General features: G+C 51.7%; 2 protein-coding genes across 2 annotated transcripts in view; both read right to left on the bottom strand.

Moving 5' to 3' along the window:
- The window catches only part of IRF9 (interferon regulatory factor 9), a 5003-nt gene extending 4202 nt beyond the window's left edge, over positions 1-801 (bottom strand). Inside the window, exons 1-2 of the mRNA XM_042782094.1 lie at positions 622-801; positions 98-285 (exon numbers count right to left, since the gene is read on the bottom strand). Of these exons, the coding sequence (XP_042638028.1) occupies positions 98-285; positions 622-801 (368 nt within the window). The remainder of the gene's footprint in view (positions 1-97; positions 286-621) is intronic.
- A 1511-nt stretch (positions 802-2312) lies between these two features.
- RNF31 (ring finger protein 31) lies at positions 2313-12778 on the bottom strand. The gene is made up of 21 exons (XM_007949212.2): positions 12587-12778; positions 12350-12496; positions 12069-12224; positions 11782-11841; positions 11626-11701; positions 11202-11379; positions 10305-10692; positions 9848-10138; positions 9348-9596; positions 9054-9239; positions 8727-8933; positions 6026-6199; positions 5844-5942; positions 5663-5752; positions 4547-4661; positions 4323-4441; positions 3947-4060; positions 3751-3808; positions 2907-3003; positions 2462-2630; positions 2313-2366 (listed from the first exon to the last, which is right to left on the bottom strand). Exons 1-21 carry the CDS (start codon positions 12776-12778, stop codon positions 2313-2315), a joined length of 3219 nt encoding a protein of 1072 aa, XP_007947403.1.
- Between the last annotated feature and the right edge of the window lie 1124 nt (positions 12779-13902).

Here is a 13902-nt window from a genome sequence, read left to right as displayed (position 1 = left end):
GAGAGACCTGGAGGGAGGCCCAGCACCCTTCTAAGAGGCTCTGGCCTCCATACTTCCTCACCAGTCTGATCATTCTAGGAATGGCTGGGCAAGGGGCTCACCAGGAAGGGTTCCTGGTGGCAGCAACCGATAGACCTTGTAGGGCTCAGCCCCATCCATATGTCCTTTCTCAGGAACCTCCTCAAATTCAGGACTCTTGTTAAGGGCACAGCGCAAGCGAGTCTTCCAAGTGGCAGGGCCTTCTGAGTCTCCCACCTTGTACTTTCCCTTGAACATTGCCCAGGCCTAGGAAAGAGAAGGAAGACGACACAGCTTGTTACAGATCCTAGCTAACCCTCCAACAGGGCTGGCTTCACAGGCATGCAACTTGTGCACTTGCACAGGGCTCTGTACACGGACAGACCTATGCATATCCACACTCTGGTGTTGTCATCTGGAAATTCTTAGTATATTTTGAACAAGAGTTCCACATTTTCATTGTGCACTGGCAAATTATGCAGCTAGTTCTACCCTTCAATCTCCCGTATCTGAAACCTGGGCAGACACAGCTCCTTTAGGGTAAGAACAGGCAGTGTATACTCCAGCCCTCACTTAGAAGGGATGGTTTCCAGGCCTCTTCACCTTGAAGAAGGCAGCATCCTGGTCCTCCCGGAAGTCCTGCTTGCCTGCATGTTTCCAAGGAATCCGGAACATGGTCTTAGCTTTATCATCCCAGCATACCCCTGGGAACTTTCCGCTCTCTACTTGCTCCACAACCCAGTTCCGGAGCTTTCGGGTGCAGCGCACCCTGCCTGATGCCATCCTGGAGACAAGAAAGAGTGGGAACCATCAGCAGAACTGACACTTCGGGAGGAAACATCTGTGAGATCCTGGCCACTGGGGCCAGACTGTGCCAAGGGTCCTAGAGACCCCATCACAATCCACCCATCTTCTTTCAGCTGATAAATCTCAAAATTCTCTAAAGCAGAATTGTTTCATTTCTGCCACCACTAGCAATTAAAAAATATACGGTCCTTTTAATATCACAAGCTGTGACATCTGCAAGGAAATTTTAGGTATTGGTTTAAATTTTAAGACTTTTCAGGACTTTATTTGGGAGAGAAAATTGCCTTAGTGTTTTGATCCTGGTGAAAGGCACTGCCTAGGTACCCAAACGTTTGCAGAGGCAGTATCTGCTTTGGAGATGCCTTATCAACCCTCTTCACCCACAGCCCCCACCACCTTTGCTAACCACCTTACTTGATTGCACTAGGGGTAGGTAGGGCTGGGAGCTGGAGGTGGAGCTGCAGCGGAAATGGGCAGGGCCACAAGGGAAGGAAAACAAAAAAGGGCCAACGGAGGCTTGTGGCAAAGAGCCTTCCTCCCAGAACAATCTTGCATCGGGTCCTCCTGTCCTTTGCCAACAGGCCATGGGATGCTAGGCCCTGGTCAAGCTCTTGCCTCAGGCCAAACCTCCTGCTTCCTGGCTTACAGGCCTCCGGCCTATTCCACAACCTAGCAGGGGTGCCTTGGTGCCCCCACCCCCAACCTGGCCCGGTTTTTAGCCACAGACCCCAGGCTGACATCCATCTTTGCTCTTACCTGAGCAGGCTATGCAGGCTGTCCCAGGGCTCAGCGGCTCTCAGCTCAGCTCCCGGCTAGACAGCTTCTTGATCTCTCCGCCCCTTCCTCCAGTCCCCACCCTAAGTTTCAGTTCTCCTCCGGTGAAGTCCTTTTCCCAGAAATCACGTGGTCTCTGAGTTGCAGGGCAACCAGCTGCCACCAGGGGGCGGTAGCACCAGAGAATCTCACGGTCAGCAGCAAGAGGACGCCTTCCCCTGGGAGCCAGGGGGTCAGCAGAAGGTAAGGGCCTGCCTGTCTCATCCCCCTTCCTCCTTCAGACACTCACTGCTTGGGGCCTTGACCTCTGCTGGCCTAAGGCCTCTGGATTGCTATGTAGTCTATGCACCCGTGTTCCCCACAGTGCCTGCTTGGCACATATTAGGTGAGCTCAAAGATCAGGTGAATTAGATGAAAAGAGTGAGTGGGAAGAGAAGAAGCCCAGGCCAGGCCAGGTGGCTGGATGCAAAAATCCTCCCATACCCATCCATACTGCCAATTCCTTCCTGGTGCTGAGACCAGGGAGGGTCTGGTGGGAGGTTGCAGACAGACTTTCCAACATTGCTCTGTTCACCCCCCTCTTTCCCAGGGGCCCCTAAATGATGGGGCCTGGAAGAAGGACCACCAAGAAGCCTGGGCAAGGAGATGCCTCTTTATTGGTGCTGGAGCTGTTCCTGAGGGAGATGGCCCCTCATCAGGGCCGTTGTCTTCAACTACTTCCTCCTGCGGGGGATACTCTGTCCCAAGGGCACTTCTTCCGTCAGTTTCTGCAGAAGGAGAGAGAAGATGGTAATACTGGCAGCCTGTGCTCCGACACAGGCTGGAGGGTAGGGTTAGAGGTGAGGCTGGGTGTAGATTTTACCTGTAACAAGCGGGCACGGTAAGCAGGGATATCCTCTCCAGCCAATGGCTGGGGTTGCACGTGCAGGTAGCGCTCAGTGGCTGTCTCCAGCTCCTCCACTTCAAACAGGGTAGCTGGATCCAGCGAGTGGGCATTGATGAGGCTCACAAGATACTCTTTGTAGTGTGCCCTGGGGAGATGAGAGGGCAGAATATTTTTTATCAGGCTAATATTTACTGAGCGTGTTAAGCACTTTACTGGGCACTGGAATATGCCAATGAATACGACAAATAACCCTTGCCTGTTGCACACTGCCAGCTATTACCTATCCCTGCCCTTGACCAAAGAACTCCTCCTTCCCAATCCCTTCAGGATTTACTGAAGACTGCCTTTATTGCCTAGGCCTACCCTCACCCCTCCTACTCCCGATGCCAACACCATGCTCCATGCCCTGCCTGGTACTTACTGGCAGAGGCCAGCATAGCCAGCTGGGGTCTCCTTGCCACAGGCTTCATCCCTGAGCCCATTAGGAACCTCTTTCTGCTCCATCACTCGGCAGCCACCTAAGGATAAGGAAAAGAAAGGACCTTTTGTTGGGAGGAGGCCAATAACCGTAAAAGCCCTGGAATTGGAAGTTCATGGAGGCATGGGGAGGTGACCTCCAGGGAGGGGAATGAGGACAAGATCCTCAGCTTTAACAGTGGCAGTGGTGGGATGCTTAGAGATGCCATCAGCTACAGACCAACTAACTCTCTGACACAGAAGCAGGGACCTTGCTGTCCCTGCTTTTATCCATACTGGCTTTTGACCCAATAACACATACTCCGTTGAAACAGCTCTTTTGGTTGTTATTTAGCTCTTGTGCAGGTACCTTATAAGGGCCTAACCTCTATCTAAATGGTAAGGCATGGGGTGGGTTAGAACCACGAACAACACCTTTCTGTAGCCCTCATAGAACTTAAAATAGTGCCCTCCAAATAGCAGGTTTCATTAGATACTAATTGAGTTAATTAATTAATCATTATCATTTGGGAATGGAAGAGAGTATTGAGGGCCTCATGGATGCCAAGTACTTTAGTGTTGTATTGTGTAAATAGCTTAGATGAAAGGTGGATATTACCCTCTGTCTTACAGAGGAAGAAACAAGGCTCATGGGCATTCATTAAGTTGCCCAAGGGTACAAAACAAGTAAGCAAAGGACAAGCTTTGTGCTCAGGTCTGGTCCTAGATCCACGATCTCCTTTATCCCAGCCACACAGTGGAAGCCCAATATACCAGCTTCTCTTCTCGAAGGCTTGGCTAGCACTCACCTCCAGGAACTGCCCTGGCCCCAGCTGGAGGCTCTGTATTAAACATGACATTATTGTCCTGAGAAGGAACAGAGAGACAGATGGGCGTTATGTCCCTTGATGCCAGCCCCTGTTGCGTTTCCTAGCCTTTCCCCTTTTAGCCCACCCTGGACTCTGCCTCCAATCTGCAAAGCCAGCTGGGCTGGCCGTCCCTGACCTGTAACAGCTTCTGGAGCCGGGGAGCAGTCCAGTCACGCAGGTAGAAGAGGCAGTCTCGAGGGTGGTGGCCATGCAGGGACTTTTTCACTCGGCAGTTAGGATCCGGACATTTCTAGAGGAAACCCAGATAGGAGAGGAGGAAGCTGGAGACTACTGGGTTCTGGCTTCTGGTCCTTGCATGAATGGTATAGGGGTGGGGGGATATGGAGATTGGAAGGTCTAGAGCAGGCAAGGGAAAAGGGTACAGGGAGAGATGCTTTACCCTATCTTGACTTCCTCTTCTCTTCCCCTGAGCCATCCCTCCCTGGCCTCTGGACCTCAAACCCAATGGCAGCCCCACACCCTTCTAGTCCTTCCATCCCCTCTGGGCTCACATTCTTGGCATAAAAGGTATTGTAGCAACCACTGCAGAACTGGTGGCGGCACTGGGTGCAGTGAAAGTGCATGCAGCCTCCTCGGGCCAGTGCGTATGAGAAATTGCACTTGGGGCAGTCTGCAAGGGAGACAAGAGGTCTGAGTGAAGACTGCCACTATTCCTCTAGGCCCTCAAGGAGAGCCATAGGCAACTAGGCAAACAGGCCAAGCAGGGCAGCCTTACCAATTCCATTCTCCTGAAGATACATGGCCAGGCCCTGGGCCTGATATTCTGGGTCATTGGTACGTTTCCAGTTCTGGAAATCCTCACAGCTCCGGCCTCGGTGCTGCTCCTCCCACTGCCAGAAGGAAAGCAGGCTCAATCTCAGGCCCCAGTCTTTCTTATTGGGCTCTCCACTCATATCCAGGCACCCCTAGCTTAGCTTATGTCACTACCACCCACCATTTGCTTAGACTGAAAACTGAGGACCTATCTTGGATTCTTTCATGTTCTCAGACTCCCCATATTCACCAGCAAATCTGGGTATTCTACCACCCACACCTATCTTAATCCTGCTCTTCATCCCTAGCACTACCATCTCACCCCAGGTCTTGCCTAGATTACTTGTCTCCAGGCTTCTACTCCAACTCCTCTATAGTCCAATCTCTACATTGCAGCCAAAATGGTCTTTAAACATGAAATCAGTAGATTCAGTGATATTGGTAATATTCTAGTTTTGAGGTTTAGTGGTGGGGTCTTAGATGTTCATTTTATTGAAACATAGATGAACTGTTTTGGTATTCAACAGTAAGCCTTTCAAGAGGCAAACAAGATAGCATCACCCCTTGTTTAACCTTAGAATGAAAGCAAACACAACCTCACCTGGCCTCTAGGCCTGTCCTGACCTAGCAGCTAGCTCCTCTTTGATCTCTTGCCACTCTCACCCTTGCTCAAGGCTCCAGTACAAAACACTTATTTTTCACTTTGGACTTTCCATCTGTTGTTTTTTTGTCCTAAATACTCTTTGCATGGCTAGCTGCTTCTTAAACTTCTTAATTTTCTAAAATGAAGCCATATTAGAGAAGACTTGTCTGACCTCTCTATCCTAAGCAGGTCCAGTCTGTTATTCCTTATCTTAGATTCCTGTTTGTTTTCCTCATAGAATTATGCCTAGGTATAATTTTTTTTCTTCCTCCTCTTCCTTTCTTCTGTCCTCTCTTACCTCTTCTGCCTGTCTCTCTGTAAGCTCTTTGAGTTCAACGATTTTATCCATTTTGTTCTCCAATATGCCTCCAGAGTCTAACACATCACCTGGCAGTAGCTCAGCAAGTATTTCTGAAAGGTTGAACATGCCCTCACCTGGCGCTTGCAGCGCACGCAGAAGGTCTGTTGACACTGGGGACATGTTGCCTCCAGCTGTTCCCGCTCATAGATGAAGCCAAAGGAGCACTGTGGGTGCAAGCGCATAAAGATATCCACGGCCTGATCTGTCACCATCCTCTGGCCCTCCACAGTCAGCTCCTCTGGGCAGGCTACTTACCTGAGCACACCACAAGAACTTGGGGTCCCTCATCAGCACACCCTCAGTCAGCTTCTTGTGGAATAATGCATAGGCATCTGGCTCTAGGCTTTCCCGAAGCTGGGGATAGGATGCAGAGGTGATGGGTTGCTTGAGTTCTTGTCCAGAGCCCAGGGAACCCCGAGTCCCAGGGGCTGTAGTACCTGGATGTCAAGGGTAGAGAAGTAGCTGAGCAACTGTGTGTCATCGGTGAGGTCAGGGCGGCCACAGGCAGGGCACACCATGTCCGTGATGTGCTTCTCCTTCACAGCGATGGTGAAGTGCTGGCGGAAGCAGTCAGGACAGATGGTACACTCACAGGAAGTCAGGGCCTGCATCTAGAGGGGAGAGGCAGGAGAGGAGGGGGTCAGAAGCCACAGCTGCCAGGCTGGGGAAGGAGCAGCAGCCGGTTGTCCTCCGAGACACCAGGCTCCATCTAACAACCGAGCAGAGCCAGCAACCTCAAATGCCAACAACTGCCAGGCAGACAACCTAAATGTATGAAGACAGTCAGGTGGAGGAACACAGATAACGCAGAGACTTCAGGTAGAGAAGAACGTATGTCCCATCTGTAAAGGCATTCACATTCAACTAGAAATAAACTTAACAAATAATATCCTTGAAATGATAAAACTATAGAGATGGAGAACAGGTGAGTGGTTGCCAGGGAACAGGGATAGGGACAGATAACAAACATAAAGGGATAGCAGGAGGAAGTTCCTGTGGCGACATAAGGGATAGCAGGAGGAAGTTCCTGTGGCGACAGAACTATTCTGCATCTTGACTGTGGTGATGGTTACATGAATCTATACATGGGATAAAATTGCATAGAAAACACACATTAAATAAATGCACATAAACAATGGTGAGTAAATGCATGTAAATTGAACAAGGACTATAGTCTAGGTAACATTGTACCAACATCAATGTCTTGGTCTTGATGTTGCACTGTAATTATATAAGATGTCACTACTGAGGGAAGCTGGGTAAAGAGTAAATGGGATTCTGCACTATTTTTGGAACTTCTTGTGAAGCTATAATTAATTTCAAAATAAAAAGTTAAAAAAAAAAAAAATTCAGAGCCTAACGAAATAGGACTGCATCTGGCCACATCAAATGAATAGTTAATGATATTTAAAGATTACTGTTAATCATTTCTTAGTATGATTAACTACATACTAAGTAGAACATTAAGTACAACAGTATTGTGGCTGTTTTCAAACAGTTTTTCTTTTAGAGACACATACTGAAATATATATAAATAAATAATATGATGCCTGGGATTTTCTTCAGAACAGTTCTTTGGGTGTGTATGTAGACGAAATAAAAATTGGCTATTCGGCAAACACTGATATACGGGTGGATAGATGGGTGGACAGGTTGAACTTTAGTTATGTCTGTGCAGGGAGGAGTGTGCCCAAGACCACGTACAGGAATGGCAGACAATGTTTCTACAAGTGTATTTGTATGTTCTATAAGAATTCCCAGGTATATAGTAGAGCTGACAAGGGACAAGGCTATAGTCACTTCTTGGCCACAGCCAGCTACCCAGAGGGAGCAAGTAGTTGGACCTGTGGGCTCACGACCAGAGTCTCAGGGAACATCAAGCTCAATTGGCATAACATACTACACAAAAACATTGTTCCATATCGTACTTTGGTGAGTAGCGACTGGGATCTTAAAAGCTTGCAAGTGGCCATCTAGATGCAACGGTGGATCTCTCCTCATCCAGAGCAAAGAAAAATGAAGAAAACCAAAGATGCATGGAAACAATTAGTCCAAACAACTGGTACACCATGCGATCCTCAGCCTATATGACTCTGAGACCGGAAGAACTAGATGGTGCCTGGCTACCACTGTCAGCCACTTGGAGGGAGATCTCAGTAGGAGATCCTGGATAGAGTGGGAGAACAATGTGGAACAAAACTCAAAATAACTGAAATAAAAAAAGGGACCAGGTTTGCTGGTCTGATAGAGCCTGATGGAACCACTGAGACTATGGGCCCTCACTGCCCTTCAGGTCTGGAATTGAACCCCCTCCTGTGGCTTCCAGCCAAACAAAAGACAGGCATAGGAGCTGAACATTTACATTAGGTAGATACACTCTTTGGAGAGATCAATCATGGGAGAACAGAAAAGCAGTGTATGCACAGGGAGCAGCCTAGCGGAGGCAGCAGTGCACGGGAGGGAAGGACACAAAGAAAAGATAACTATGAGGAGGAAGTGGGAGGGGAGCTGTTGCATTGTGGGAAATTGCAGTCAATGTCGTGAGACAAAGTGTATGTGAGCTACTGTATGTTGTTGTTGTTGTTGTTGTTATGTGCCGTCGAGTCGGCCCCGACTCATAGCGACCCCTCCTTGGGTTTCCGAGGCAGTATCACTACGGAAGTAGGATTGCCCAACCTTCCTTCCGAGGAGTGGCTGGTGGGTTTGAACCGCCAGCCCTCTGGTTAGCAGGCAAGTGTCTTAGCCACTATGCTACCAGAGCTCCCGAGCTACTGTATGGAAAGTGAATTTGCTCTGTAAACTTTCACCCAAATCATACACAGAGACACACAGACACACACACACACAAAATGTGCTATCCAGTGATAACTGCTAAAGCTTGGTGATGAATAAATACCTTTGGAGTCAGGGGGTATGAGGGATTCCATTACATAATTTTCTGTTTGAAAATCTCCACTATAGAACATTTATAAAAGGAAGGGGTCTATTCCTATACCTACTTTCCAGAAGGCTTCAGTGGTACATGGGCCAACTACAGAGCAGAAGACAGGACCAGAAGCAGGGGCTGGTGTGGAGTGAGGGTTGAAGGAGAATGGAGTAAGTCTAAGACTTACCTGTACAGCGGAGGGGGTTGCTTACCCGGTTGCGGGGCAGGGTCCAGCTGCATACGGCACACTCCTGGGCCAGCAAGCGGCGCAGGAAGGCCCGGTCATGGCTGTGCCTCACAGCTTCCACCACGTCCCCCAAGTCATAGTTCCTTGGTGTCTCCTGCAGCAGCGACAGTGCCAGCTCCGCCCGGCCCCAGCTGGGGAGTGCATAGACTGCCAACAACCGTCTAACCAGTTTCTGCAATGTGATTGCAGGTAGAAAAGAAGAGAAGTGGCAGTCAAACCCCACAGGTACTTACTCTTGGCCTTCCCCCTTCCCCTTTAGGGGCATCTTGGGCTCCTTCCCTCCTCCCAGCACCTGCTTATCTGGCCCATCCCAAGATGGGGTGGGCTCAGGGCCACTGTCCCAGAGGCGCTGGTGGAAGGGCTCAAGGCGCTGGCGCTGGAGCTCAGTCAGGGCCCGTGCCACATCACCCCCATGCTGAAACAGTGCCTGTAGAGACCCTTCCTCAGGCCCAAAGCCCAAGGACTGAAGCTCTTGCACCTGCAAATTGGGAGAGAATACAAAGAGGGAAAAGCAAGCAAAGGAGAATGTCAGAGATGCCAAGACCCTTGACCTTCAACCCTGTCCCACTTCTAGCATAGCTGGTACCTTCCTCCGCCGGGCCCTCACACACTCTTCCACAGCTTCATCAAGGTTGCCATGACGATCCAGCCAGGCTTTCCGGGCCTCCTGACAGGAAAAGGCCCCCAGCCCTGGGTCCCGCTGTCCAGCCAATTCGGCCACCATCTCCAGAACGTAGGGCAGTTCTGAACGCAACCACTGCAGGGGCACCTCAGTGCCTGAGTACTGCAGAGCGGAGAAGATCTCTTCTGGACGGGCGCCTGCAGCTTCCCCTTCCTGAAGCACAGCCCCACCCAGACAGAGGCCCCATCAGGAGGGGCAACCTTCACCTGGGCCCAAATCATATGCCAATAGCAGCTGAGATAAGATGCATGGACCATGCGACCCGTGCACAGTACAGAACCTGACGTAAGGGAAATATTCATTAAGAAGCAGCAACGACAAGTTTCATAAAAACTCATTATGAACTGTAGCCTCTTCCTTTCCCCACCAGCACAGCCCAGCCTCATCCCAGGCCCAATCCTCACCCGGATCTTCCTCACTAGCTGGAGACCTTCCTCTCGCATCTTGTCTTGGCGCTGCTTCTCAGGATCCCCACAGGAGCTGGGCAGGGGGGTGCTGAGGCATCGTGGGGGCCCAGGTTCAGAGGGTCTCTCTTCCAAAGAGCTGGCATGGGGCTGAGGGGTAAGCTGGGCTGGCATGGGACCGCTGGTGCGGTTGCACACAGCACACACCCAGCCGGGGCCCGAGTTGCAGAAGGTACAGTGGATACAGGACCAAACTTGAGTCTGGGGAGAGGAGAACACAGTTTTTCCCTGCTGGGAAGACAAGAGAGAATCATCCCATTAACTGGCTGGCTGAGGCTCAAGATGGAAATATAAGGAGCTGGGATGCAGGGAGCTGAAGGAAAATGGGGTGGGGAGGTAAAGAATGGTCTGAAGTAATGAGTACAAATAAAGAGGTAGGAAGGCCAGAACAAGTTACCTGAAGGGGCTGCAGGCAAATGCCAGCATCATGGGAATCTACCACCAAGCTGGGAGGCTGGGCCAGCCGAGGTCGCTCACATATGGCACACAGCACAGCTGCTGCTTCATTCTCAAAGGTGCAGCTCTGGCAGGTCCACCGGCCCCGTGCAAGCTCAGGTTCTAGGCCCTCAGCTCCTTGGGAACCCTCAACCCCCAGCCCCAACCCCTTACAGCCTCGGGGCCGCTCACAGGCCACACAGAGTACTGTCCAAGGCTTATTTTGCATGGTACAGGCAGCACATTGCCAGGGCAGACAGGCACTTGCAGGATCAGGGGAAGGAAGAGCACCATTTCCCAGGGCCAGCACAGAGGTCAACTGGGGCCTTGGTGGGGCTAGGGTGGATAAGCTGTAATAGAAAAGCAAATATGGCCTGCTGAGGTGCCACCTGGGTTCCTCACTCCTGGGCATCCCCCATACCCTATGAAACGACACACAGGCCTGGGTTTGTACATGTTATTCTCTCTGCCTGGGACACTTGCACATCCACAGTCTAATCAATGATTAAGTGACAGCCTAAAGCTCACTTCTTCCTGGTGGATAGGTAGATATCCCTAAGCATGCTTGACATATTCTAGTTACTTAAAAAACTGATGACTGATTGAATGGACCCTTCAGACTAGGTTGCATCCTCCTACTACCTATTGACACATCATAATAATCTATCTTATTGTGACTGCCACATGCCTGATGCATGTATCTATAACCACCTGCTCCTCTGTGTAACCACACAATCACAACAACAGTGACTGGCTGCTCCTTTATTATACAGTCTTTAACACAGAAGCTGGTACATGGTAGTTGGGTTACCTTAAGTTCTCTCCATTTCATTCCCACATAGAAGAAAAGGCCTCTTACCTGGGGATTAGGTTGGTGGCCTGGGGGGTCACAGGCAGGGTCTGGCGGAGGTGATGGGCACGGGATGGGTGCCCATGGAAGAGACGGTCACAGGCTGAGCACAAGGTCTGTTTACAGGCTGGGCAGTGCAGTGTGCCTGGGGCAGAACCACAGAGGAAGCAGGGACCAGGAGTGCAGCCTAGGGAACAGGAGAAAAAGAAGAAAACATATTTGTGAAAAAGACCAGGTTACTGCATCTGCTGCAAGAGGGGAGACAAGTCACAAGACTACTTTCCGACAAATCTGGACTGAAAGAAACAATTTTTATTTCTTTAAAGAATCAAAGAAAGGTGACCAAGAGAGATATAGGAGGGCCCCACATTTCCATTACTGGAAATCTGGAGTCTCCTATCCCTTCCTCCCTACAAGTCTACAAGACCAATACCTGGGGCTAAGGGTGTGGTGAGGGGGCCAGGAGCAATCTCTCTCAGTAGGGGGGTGAACTCTGAAAGCTGCAGCATCTAAGGAAGAAGTGGCAGAGAATGGGCAAGGGTTTGGGGACAGAATCCCACAACCCCTGCCCTCCTCCTCCCTTCCTTACATCATCTTCATTTTTGTCTTTCAGCAGCTGCTCCAGTGCCTGCTGTCGTGGGTGAGTATTCTGCAAACAAGATAAAACAGGGCATCCCACCCAGAACCCATGAACAAAACCCTCCCTCCGTACCCAGGCCCCTAACATTTACAGGGGGAAGAACAGTATGGGGAGCCCTCAGGTTGCTATGGGGAATAAGCTCATTACTCAGCAGTCTCATGACCCCAGACTGCCCTCACAGTTAGGCTGGCTCCCAGCCCTAGTGCTTGAGTCTTCAGAACTGGAGAACACCTCACCTGCAGCAGCAGGCTGAGCTCTGTACGAAGCAGCAGTACATCCAGTGTGACTGTAGCAACCTGGTGTTCATCTGGCTCCTCCTGACATTCAGGAAAGCTCAGCCCATCTGGCTGCTCCTCTGTGTAGCCATACAATCGCAACACATCCCGGCCCCCCTGTCACACATTCACAACCAGTCACTACCCAGCAGGCTCCCTCTCCCAATAAGGCTGCACCCCACCCCATTCAGCAGTCTCAGCCTGGCCCAGCCCCCATCTCTTACAAAGCCCAAGGGTTTCACCTGAACAGCATCCACCGTACTGCGAAAGACAGGGTTATTAAACTTGACCCCACGCCAGTACCGGGGCCGCTGAGGGCTCAGGAGGTTGCGGCCATATTTCTCCAGGATGTTCAGGGCTGTGGACAGGCTGCTGAGGTAGTTGCAGGGCTGGAAACAGTCAGAGAGCAGAGACAAGTGAGCCTGGCCCTGGCCCCTGGCCCTGGCTTTGTCCTCCTCTCGAACCCGGTTGTGCCTCACCTCCCCATGAGCATTGCAGCGGACCAGACGTGCAGCGTCCAGCTGCAGATAGCGGGCAGCTGGCGGCAGAGAGGTGGTCAGGAGCGGCCGGAGCTGCTCCAGGGAAAACGCCTGCCCGGAATCGCTTCTCAGAGCGCTTGCCAGTTCCTCGCGCGCCTGCAGGAAGGCCCGCTCCTCCTCCACCCCCGGCATCCTGAGATAGGATTCAGCCCCAGCCCCGCCGCCCGCCGGGATCCCAAGCAGGCTGCGCGCCGGCCTTCCGCCGCGCCTCCCGCCTGGTGTCTCGCTTTGCGACCCGTTCCGATCCGCACAGCCGCTCTAGGTCAGTCAGGGTACGGTCACTCTTCGGCCCCGGGCCCCCAAGCCAGGGTTAGCAAGGAACAGGAAGTACTAGGAAAGAGGGTGGGACTGTGAGTAGGTTTCAGGGGAAGGGGAGGGCCTTAAGGTAAAGGGGGGAAGCTGTCTGGAAATCAAGGGGCGTGGCCACCATAAGAGGCAGGGTTTCAACCAAAGAGAAGAGCAATTGGCCCCTTGCTCCTCCCCCAGTACGTCCCAGTTTTTTTTTTTTTTTTTTCTTAAGCCCCTTTCAAGAGTTTTTTTCAGCGTTCTTTCCGACTGATTCTGCCTCTTCCTGGATAGCCCGTGCTGTGGGGTTAGCCCTCTTCCCTCAATTTCTTTTTTCTCTCTCTCTTTGGACCAGTCAGCCATGCTCCGGTCCCCACCGGGGAAGTCCTGCCCCGCCGGGGACCTTACTCCAGCCGGCCCTAGCCGGGCTCAAGCGAGTCATCCCCCGCCTCCCGTCTGTACTGAAGGCTGGGCGTTTTTCTGGGGGAAGCCCCTCTCCTGCTCTCTCCCCTACCTCTATAGCTCTTCCTTGCCCCAGACTTTCCCTTCAACTACCCTTCCCACCCGTTGTGGTCCCTCTCTGTCCCCTCCCCTTCCCGGTCGATCTTTTCTCGGAGATCCCCACCACTAGACAGGTCCTTTCCCACTCTTCCGATCCCAATTCTGTACTTCTGGACTGTCCGTGCACTTCGCTGCAAGCCCCGCCCCTCTCCGAGGGACAGCCCCGGTTCCCGTCTCCGCTGTCCCACTCACCCTAGCCCATCCCTCGGACAGCCCCTAGGCTGATGACTGAGCCAGCACCGCCTCTCCTAACCGTTTCTGGCCAGGAATGGCTGAGGGGCTCCCCCTTTTTGCGGCTTGCCAGGGGGCAGGGGTGGGGTGGGGTGTAAAGAACGAAGGGGGCGTGGCTGCGGGGGGCGGGCTGTACCTGGGGAGTGAAAGCGAAAGCCCGGGCGGGGAACCGGGTGACC

Source organism: Orycteropus afer, unplaced genomic scaffold (genome assembly GCF_000298275.1).
Source record: "Orycteropus afer afer isolate SDZICR_OR568_19922 unplaced genomic scaffold, OryAfe1.0 scaffold00243, whole genome shotgun sequence".
NCBI classification, from domain to species: Eukaryota; Metazoa; Chordata; class Mammalia; order Tubulidentata; family Orycteropodidae; genus Orycteropus; species Orycteropus afer.
Note: the sequence above shows the minus strand (reverse complement) of the source record. Positions and strands in the feature narration are given on the sequence as shown.